Source organism: Nicotiana attenuata, unplaced genomic scaffold (assembly GCF_001879085.1).
Source record: "Nicotiana attenuata strain UT unplaced genomic scaffold, NIATTr2, whole genome shotgun sequence".
NCBI lineage: Eukaryota > Viridiplantae > Streptophyta > Magnoliopsida > Solanales > Solanaceae > Nicotiana > Nicotiana attenuata.
The window spans coordinates 196,731-206,394 of NW_017672228.1; the positions used below are offsets into that span (position 1 = coordinate 196,731).

Below are 9,664 nucleotides of genomic sequence, written 5' to 3' on the forward strand. Positions count from 1 at the left end.
GGGGGGGGGGGGGGGGGGTTACAGAAATGGTACATCAGAAAGAAATACAGCTACTTATCATAAAAGGTAACAATTGTAAACTATGGAACAAATGTCAGGCACTTTGTACATGTTCAAACACCTAAAACCATCAAAGAATGATAGAGATAAAACTACAAAACTTCAGCAAGATGTGAAGCACTATTATTCTAGACCTGGATAATATTCTAACTGCAATATACTATAAGGATTGGAAAGATATCAAAGTGTGTCTTAGTTCAACTGAGAGCTTGATCATCAGAAGATGATCAACTACACCACATTGCTCAGCTGCTCTCTTCTCCTTTCCTCCAAATTTAATAACCCTTTGTGCCTCAACCTTGATTGAGCTGTGGATATCAATTAGCGAATCAGCGCATGGACATTAAAGTCCTAACTCTTTTTTCCCTCTCTTGTTTCTTAGCAGATGGAGTTCTCTTCAACTTATGCAGTTCTTCCATCACTGCTTTCTCAACTTTGTCGATTGAGTTTAGCAGCTTTCTTTGTGGTGTGAGGCAATCTAAGTCTCCAGAGTCGTTCTGATGTGTGATATCGAGCAATATCTTTGGCACTTTACCTACAGATTTGGGATAAATCCTGCTTCTAATTGTAGGATGTGGAGTCATAAATGAATTATTGTGCTCAAGTTGAGCACCTGATGTAGATTCAGAAGGATCAAGAACAGTCTGGTTCTGTGGTATTGGACTCTCAAGTTGTTGGCCTTCGCTCTCTCCAAAGCGAGCTCTTCTTCTTTCAATAGCCTATATAGAGAATCTTATAACAATCAGATTCATCCAGTTCACAAGAAACCTCACAATCCCAATGATATGCAACAAGAAAATCCCCAAAACCTATTTCATACATAGTATTGGGCAAAGTGACAACCAGTTTGCTCGAGTTGAGCACCTAGTAAGTGCAGTAAAATTAGGTGTGGTCGATGGTCGAACAACCAAAATATAAGACTCGACTGGCATTTCAGAGTATTAAGCCACACGGCGCAACAGACCTTTCACTAGAGATGCAAAAAACTTCACTGGACTCTTTGTACTGCAATGTCAGTATATGAAAATTTGAAAGTTGAAAGCATTAGGCAATTACCAACATTCATCAGTACTTTCTTGTTAAGATGTATTCCTGACTAATTGGAGCAACAAACCATAAGGTGAATTGTAACAAGAACATGAGCTCTATTAAGAAGCAACATCCAGATAATCCAATTCAAATTGGAAAAAGAAGTACTATTAAAACAGGATTTATGACCGTGAATTATCTAGACAAAAGTACAACTTCCACTTGTTAATTACAAACCCATTATTGTGATATATTTGATCTGATTGATCACATCTAACCATTCTTGAAAACAAATTGGGGTGTGCCATCATAACCAAGGTATTGGCAAAGCTAAATCGTAGAGCAAAACAATGAACCAAAATGTCAAATACACAAGTCTTAATTTACTTCCAAATAGGCCAAAATAAGGTACTAATTCATCAACCTTTTACCCTAGACGAAAATATAAGAATCGACTGGCATTCCAGCAATAAGCCACAAGGCATGGAGATTTATATTTGTCTTGTTAATTGTATTGCTGACAAGTTGAACAGCAATCCGTAAATAAAACTGTAGCAAGAACATGAATTCTATTAATTAAGAGGGCAGATCCAGAGACTCCAGTTCAAATTGGGAATAAAAATTAAAGACAAAAATTTATGACCATAAATTATCTAGCCTGAAGTACATTTTCTACTTGTTAACTACAAGCAAATCATCATGATATATTTCATCAGACTGATCCCATCTAAACATTTTCCCATACAAATTGAAAGTTGCATTTATGACCATAAAATGCAAAGAAAGGATCTATAAAATGTTAAATTCACAAGTCTTAATTTACAATCGAATATGCCATAAAATTACTATTTGTACAACCTTTTACCCCTAGAAACATCTACATTACATACCAATCTCAATTTACTTCCAAACATAAATGTTAAAAGATTTCACAACTAATAAAGGTCTAAAAGGCAATAATGTAACATTCTTGGATACAAATTGAAAGTTGCATTAGTGACCAAGAAGCTAAAAAAAACTAAATCATAAAGCAAAAAAAGAAAATGTAAAAAATTCACAAGCCTCAATTTACTCTCGGACACAAATGTAACAAGATTTCACAATAAATGAAGTACAAAAAGGCAATGCTATTATAAGCATATCATCTAGCCAAAGACTATACAACACATTGAGCAAAATGTACAAGCAGTAAATCATGAACTAACTATTGAATAAGCTTTGAGAAGTGAAGAGAAGGCATTACCCTGACAATGGAAGTGATATCACGAAGAGGAGTTCTTGGATACCAAGAAGGAAGCACACTTTGCTGTCCTCGCCCTTGACCCCGGCCTGACGGTGAAATGTTCTCTCGACCAATCACCCTAGCCGGCGTTCTATGCGAGTTCCGTCTTGGCGTCCCAAAATTACCTCTTCTCCCAATACCACCCCTACCACCACCACCCAAACCCACCCTCGCCGCCGTAGTACCTGGACGGAAAATTGCTCTAGTAGCTGACGCATCCTCTTGTTCATCCTGAAAAATCACAATGCCACCTCCTTCATTCCTTACAGTTGTCCTCCGTCTACGACTATAGATGTCCATTAGATCCTCCGTCCTTGATCTTCTATCTCTTGCCTCTGTCATTTTTACAAAATCTGCACACAAAACCCAAGAAAATGTTAGTTTCGATGACCCTTTGATTGAAACAAACAGAAAAAGTTATTTCTAGATCGAAAAGTAAAATCGAAATGTGCCGGAAATGGGGGGTTTTCCGGCTACCTGCCATTTTTACAGGCTAGAGGATTACCTTTAAAATCTTATGGGTTTATTGAGGGGTTCTTGTAGAAGGGAAGTGGAGTGGGGTTTAGGTTTGGTGAAGAAAGAGAGCTTACAGAGAGAGGCGTCTAGGCAAATTTTCAAAATGGAGTTTGGGCGGTACTTTATACAGAAAAGTTTAAAATGAAATTTTCAGAACTGAATTTTTTTTTTCAAAACTGCGGAAATTAGGGAAAATAATTAATGCCGGACAAGTAGCAGCTTAATCAGATTTCAAATTTCGAATTTTTAGTTCGTTAGCTGTTTTAACCGCCCGTGAAAATAAAGAAGGAAAAATCTCATTTTATACCCATTAATTCCAAATTATTTACCCTTTAATGTCCAGGCCTAAACTATTTACTACTCATGCCCATGCTGCCCAAACTATTTACCCGGTTATTTCCCAATAATATGAGGGAGTAATAATTGGAATCACGTGCAGCTTGTCCTCCTGCTCAACTACTTCTCCAACTCTTACTCCACTCTGCTCTTTTTTCATTTGAAGCAAAAACTACTAATCTCGTATCATCTCTGTAAAAAGCACACATATGTGACCAAAAACTACTAATCTTCTCTTATTGTCGTATTTTGGGGTTCATCATCAATGGCAATTTACACTTGTTTCTCACTAATACCTTCTTCTTTCTCTTCACCCAAACTGGTTTTTGGAGATTTATTGTACAAAAATTCAAATCCACCATTGAAGGACCTTGAAGCTTGAAACTCATAACTTGATTTGTTTGAGTTTTTAATCATTTTGAACCGATCCTATTAAAACTTCGTTTCCGCCACTGGACTAGCGCGGGCGCGCTAAGGCCGCGCTACTGCCCGCGCTAGTTGGGTTTCCTTCTGTTTTGGACTGCTGGACTAGCGCGGGCGCACTAAGGCTGCGCTAATGCCCGCGCTAGTGGGGTTTTCCACTGCCCACGAGCTTTGCTCCTTTTTTTCGTCCATTAATTCCAAATTTTGTCCGGATCATCATCATAAGTCCTCATTTGATTATTGCACTCCTGTGAAACACCAAATTCATCATTAGAGCCAATTTTTTGCATTATTTGTACACTTACAATAATAAAGCATCCTTAAGTTAGAGCCCGAACGTAGACCAAACTATACAATTTAGCTTATTATCAACACCCCACACTTAAATCATTGCTAGTCCTCGAGCAATCCACTACATCCTACAAGGTTTCTTTTCTAAGCTTTTCCCTTAACGACTCACTCCATGAACATTTTACAAAAATTGCAACTAGTAATGAGCAACTTTACCTCAAGAATCAAATCTGTCGTACCCTGCACATTCACACTTACTCAAACCACTCTATACAAGAGTCAAGACTTACCTTTCCGTTGTGAATCATATGCCCTCACATCACACAAGAGAGTAGTTCCATATACAGTTATATTTAGGACAATTAGGAACTAAGATAGAAAAAATTCGCTCGCTCTCAAAAAGAACATTCACATGCCACAAAGACGCACCATAGGCTTGCCCGTAGTGTAGTACTCTACTAATCGAGTCTCACTCAATCTAAGATCAATAGGTCTTTATTTGGTTGTAATGTAGGCTAAGGGACGGGTAGGATATATTTGGATATAGTGACTAACCTCCCTAAGCACTTTTAATACAATTACATTAAACTTCGAGATCATCATTTTGTCAGCCAACATTCCACCACACTTATTTAAACCTCCCCATACATTAGGTGCAATTTGTACAAGCTACCACTTATCGATCACTATATAATATATTTTTTTCAGTGGTGCTTCTCTTTTTATGCTTCAACATTCTGCACCTTTTCTCTATTTCCATGGTTCCATTTCAAACACCAAACCACCACCCCACACTTTTGCTTTTGCATATTTCAATACTATTCTAGTGCTTAGTGAGAGGAGAAAGGGTTCAAACAGCAGGCTATTCAAACAACTGGGTAAGGTTCACAATGTGGTTACCAAAGAAACAGGCTTATAGGCTCAACGGGGTTAACTAAGATGTAATGCATTCAGGTGGGTTTACTTTGTATGTCTGGCTCAACAAAGAAATGCCTATATCCTTTCTAAAACTGAATGAAGCTACTATTTCGTTTCGCAAACACACAAGGCAAGTTCTAGGCATCAAATGTAAAGCATGGAATACAGTAACACTCACACACACATGGTACATGAATCACCCTGGATTAGTTTATCAAGACATTCTCTTTTGAGTGTTCAAGTTAGATACAAACATACAACTTTTAAGGCACTTAAACAAGATTCAACCCTTGAAGCTAAGCGTTACACTCTAGTGTCTATCGTGTTCAGGTGTAGAAATGCTAAGGGTTTTTTTTTCTTCGATTTTTAGCTCGTAGCCCATTAATCCTAACCTAAAACAAAAACAAAAACTACCTATACCGGGTTCAAGATAAAAGAACTGTGGCCCAAAGAAAAACCAAGGGGGGAGTTGTTACACTACCTAAGAATAAAATAAAAAATCTTTTTGTATTTTCTCTAGACTAACTTCCCTCAAGAAAATTGTCTAAAGGATCCGTCATCAGGAAGAGTCTCTATATTCCAATTTTTTTTTTCTTTTTTTTTCTTCGACTTAGTCCCTCAAGAACCCCGTCGAAAGAGATCCGTCGTCGGGACAAGTCATTTACTATTTTCACTTACCTAATGACTATTGTTCTAACACCAACACAATCAAAGCAAGACAAAACAACCAAAGAAAACAGTTAATTGTTACAATTACAACATACAATGAAGTATCCTTATCCCCACCACACACTTAAATTGAGGACATGTCCTCATGGCCAAGTAAATCAAAAGAAGGGAAAGGGAACTTCCCTGACTGCTCAATCCTGGTCGGAGACAGAGCCGGCGTCGACATTGCACGCCCTACCCAATGCACGGAGCCAACCCAGGATGCGTTTTTCTGATTTCTTCTGCTGGGTGGCCATCTCATCAACACGTGTCCCCAGGTCAGACACTGAGGTCCGTATTTCAGCTACCTCCTGCTCCATGCGGTCTAACCGCTGTCCCCGACTGGCCCTAGACGGGCCTGCAACATCATCAGCATGTGGTTGCGCTGGCTGCTCATCACCTACAATCTCCTCAGCATCAGCTACCTGTTGTTGTTCCTCCTCCTCCGCGTCATCACCATCATCAGAATCATGGCCAATCAATTCCTCAGCGGCTACCACTTCCTTGCCCGTAGTGACCCTCTCAGCTGTGAAAGGATGGACCACAGGAACTCGGCCATCTAAAGTAAGGTTACTCGGCACATTGGCTTGAAGGCACAACCGGGTGACCAGAGACGGGTAGTATAACCCATATCTTTGAACCCGGACCCGCTGGAACATTTCATCGTGTATGACCCTGGCCACATCAAATGGAGCATTATTCATGAAGCACGAAATGAGGCACCCTCGAGGGATATTCACTTCTGACAGGTTCTTTGAGGGTAGGAGTCGGCTATTGATAAAGTACAACCAGCATTTGGCCTCAAACTTGAGGGCTGAGGAGTGGAACTTATTCCCATATTTGTACCACTGAAGAGTGGCTCCCGGCTGACAGATAGTGTCGGTAAATGTGGACCAGGAAGTATGTTTTCCACTGTATGTTTGGTATGCATCCACGTACCCCTGAGGTAGTGGAGGAAGCCTGTATAGAGTTCGGATCCGGATAGTCTCCAAAGAAGCATTGACCGTCTCTTGTGCACTGTGACCGATTTTGATCCTCATGTTCTGGGAATTCGCATAGAATTCCCTAACAAGATTAACATTGCATGAATCGGCTCTCTTAAAGAATTATGTCCAGGTGCCTTCGCCTAACTCAATGGTATATACTGGGGATAGTCTCCCAGCTTGCATGGGATCCCCATGGGCCTGTCCGCACAATTGTTTGGCCTCTTTTCTTGTTAAACCTGTCTTGTGTGCCTTGGCGGACACAAAACTTATCTTACTATTGAAGGGCCTTTATTCAACCGTACTTTTCGGAGGCCTTCCCCCAGTTGTGGCTGTTAGTCGGGCGGCTGGAGGACGGAACTGTTGCTTGCGTTTGCGAGAGCCATCGTTGGTACCTGCCAAATAGATCCAACGTCAGTTCTAATTCAAATCGGGTGACCAGAAACATGGTACTCAGACTTCACCGCGGAATTTGTCACAACACTTCCTCAATAAGAGGCATCTTTAACAAACACATTGTGGCCAATGGTTAATTTTAAGCTTCCAACTTATCCCTCCAACACAAGGACACATGACCACAATTAACCCAACTAGCACACAATACAACCACAATTGCATTTTTTCAATTTTTTTTTCCAGCCCAACCTAAACTATTGACATCTGTTTTCTACCCTAAAATAAAACATAGCTTCTACTATACCAAAGTAACAAGAAAGAAAAAAAACTAAACTAAAAACGAATTGAAATCTACACTACAAAATTAAAGAGAAGAAACAACTTACCAAGTAGGATGAGAATGAGAGCAAAAGTGGAATATTGATTGAAGAGAGGAAGGTGGTGTTGGTGAGTTGATATGGAGGCGAGAAAATGGAGATAAGAATGAATTAAGAAAAAGAAGAATAGAGGGTTTCTAGGGTTGGAATACAAGCTATATGAGAGGAAGAGGAATTCTGGGAATGGAGAGGAGTGGGAGCGCGTGGTGGGTTGTAAGTTAAATGGGTTAAGAGAATAAACTAACAAGAAAATAAAAAAAAAATTCGGGAATCTTACCTGGACTAGCGTCGGCCTTAGCGCTTGTCATAGCGCGGGGGCGCGTCTGCTTAAGTCGAATTAACGAGGCAGTGTTGAAACCAACTAGCAGCGGGCTGCGCGCTAGCTTTGCGCCGGCACGCTAGTTGGTCAAATATAAGAGAAAGAACCTCTACTTAGCGCGGGTCTTAGCGCTGTTTTACGCGCGTGGCGCGCTCAGTGGGAAGAGGGTCGAGGCAGAAAGAGAACTGGTATAAGCGCTGCCTTTAGCGTGCGGGGCACGCTAATCCAGGTGTTCCAGTGTTTTTTTTTAAATACATGAAGTTACATACTACAACTTAACAACACATCGTGGGTTGCCTCCCACCGCAGCGCCTGAGTTTAACGTCGCGGCACGCGCAATTAATTTCTCATCTACCTCCCTCATTCGCATATGGGGTTCTTTCAAAGATCACACAGTATCCCCTTTTTCTTCAGCTATTCCAGGTAATGTTTCAAACCTTTGCCCATTTACTGTGAACTTGTTTGTCCCATCTTCTGATTCGATCTCTACAGCTTTACTTTGCCGAAACATTTGCACCCATCTGAAATTCCTGACCATCGGGACTTTAACTTACCCGGAAACAAATCTCACCTTGAATTATACAATATTTTACCTTGTCACGGGTTTGAAATTTCTGTTCCCACAATGTTGCTGTCAGCAGCTTCTTCATTCTTTCCTTTGTAGAGCCTCATGCTTTCAAAGGCTTGATATTCTAAATTCTTCCATCATGCAACTCTGTCAGTCGGATTTTGTTCAGCCTGCGATCGGGATCCATGTTCAATTGCTTTATTGCCCACCAAAGCTCGATGTTCTAGCTCCACAGGCAGATGACAGGCCTTCCCAAAAACCACTTGTTACGGTTGACATATCCTATTGCGTGTTTTGAATGTAGTTGCTATAGGCCCAGAGTGCATCGTCAAGAACTTTTCGCCCAATCAGTTCTTGCTGGCGTTCACAGTCTTGGTTAGCACACTTTTTATCTCTCTGTTGGACACTTCAACCTGCCCAACTAGTTTCGCGGATTGATAAGGGGTAGCCACTTGTGGACGTTACATCATACTTTGCAATGCAATTTTTCGAAGAGGCTCTATTACAGAAGTGAGTGCCTCCATCACTGATGAATCGCTCTTGGTGTCCAAAATCGGGTGAATATGTTTTTTTTCAAAAATCTACACCACTCTTGCATCATTACGTGGCAACGCTGCAGCTTCTTACCCATAACACGTAATCCACAGCAAAACAAGTATGTACTTATTGCCAAATAAGTGACGAAGACCCTGGGAAGTCAATCCCCCAAACATTTTCAAACACTCTAACCTTTGAATCGGGGTTCATGGGCATCTCCTGGCGACGGGAAATGTTCCGGTCCGCTGAATATTCATCACAGCCCTTCACCCATAGGTATGCATCCTAAATAACTGTTGGCCAAAAAGAATCTGGCCCAGCACTTCGCAGCTGTCCTGACCCTCCAAAATTGTCCTCCATATGTAATGGTGACAAGCCTGCAAAACAGAAATTGTTCTATTCTCGGGGACACACTCCTGATCATATTATTCAATACGATATGCTAAACAAAAAAGCCCGTGCTCCAATAAACATGCGGCAATCAGATAAACTTTTCTTTTGTTAAAGATGAAAGGTCATAGGGAACTATACCGTAGGCCAGAAATTGCAGTCTGCATACCATGGCGCTTCCTCAAGACTGGCTGCGAGCAGCTGCTCGTCTGGAAGGTTTCCAGAATCTTTTCGACTCACTGATTTTTTTCAGCTCCCTCAACGTTGTGATAGATGATCAGCGACTTGATTTTCTGTGCCCTTACGGTTCACGAATTTCGACGTCGGAATTTTGTAACAGCAGCAACCCAACGAATCAGGCACGGCTTATAGAATCCTTCTTCTCAATCAAGTACCTGAGATGCTGCATGGTCAGTGTGTACCAATTACCTGGAGCAAATCAGATATGATCTGAACTTTGTCAAAAGCAAAATACCACCGCCAACATTCTCCTTCTCTGTTCACATGTAATTGATTGTGCACCACTTAGCG

At 40.9% G+C, this 9,664-nt stretch overlaps 1 protein-coding gene across 1 annotated transcript; it reads right to left on the reverse strand.

Annotated features, from left to right (window-relative positions):
- Positions 1-34: 34 nt before the first annotated feature.
- On the reverse strand, positions 35-2,973 carry LOC109212391 (protein POLYCHOME-like). The gene is made up of 3 exons (XM_019376034.1): positions 2,877-2,973; positions 2,333-2,724; positions 35-779 (listed from the first exon to the last, which is right to left on the reverse strand). Exons 2-3 carry the CDS (start codon positions 2,711-2,713, stop codon positions 390-392), a joined length of 771 nt encoding a protein of 256 aa, XP_019231579.1. The 5' UTR covers positions 2,714-2,724; positions 2,877-2,973; the 3' UTR covers positions 35-389.
- Positions 2,974-9,664: the final 6,691 nt, after the last annotated feature.

What these genes read in the sequence shown, in the direction of transcription:
- LOC109212391 (XM_019376034.1), bottom strand. Translation starts at nt 2,713, where the DNA reads ATGACAGAGGCAAGAGATAGAAGATCAAGGACGGAGGATCTAATGGAC. An exon ending in ATATCACTTCCATTGTCAGG is followed by an intron (nt 780 to 2,332) that starts GTAATGCCTTCT and finishes TTCTCTATATAG; the next exon opens with GCTATTGAAAGAAGAAGAGC.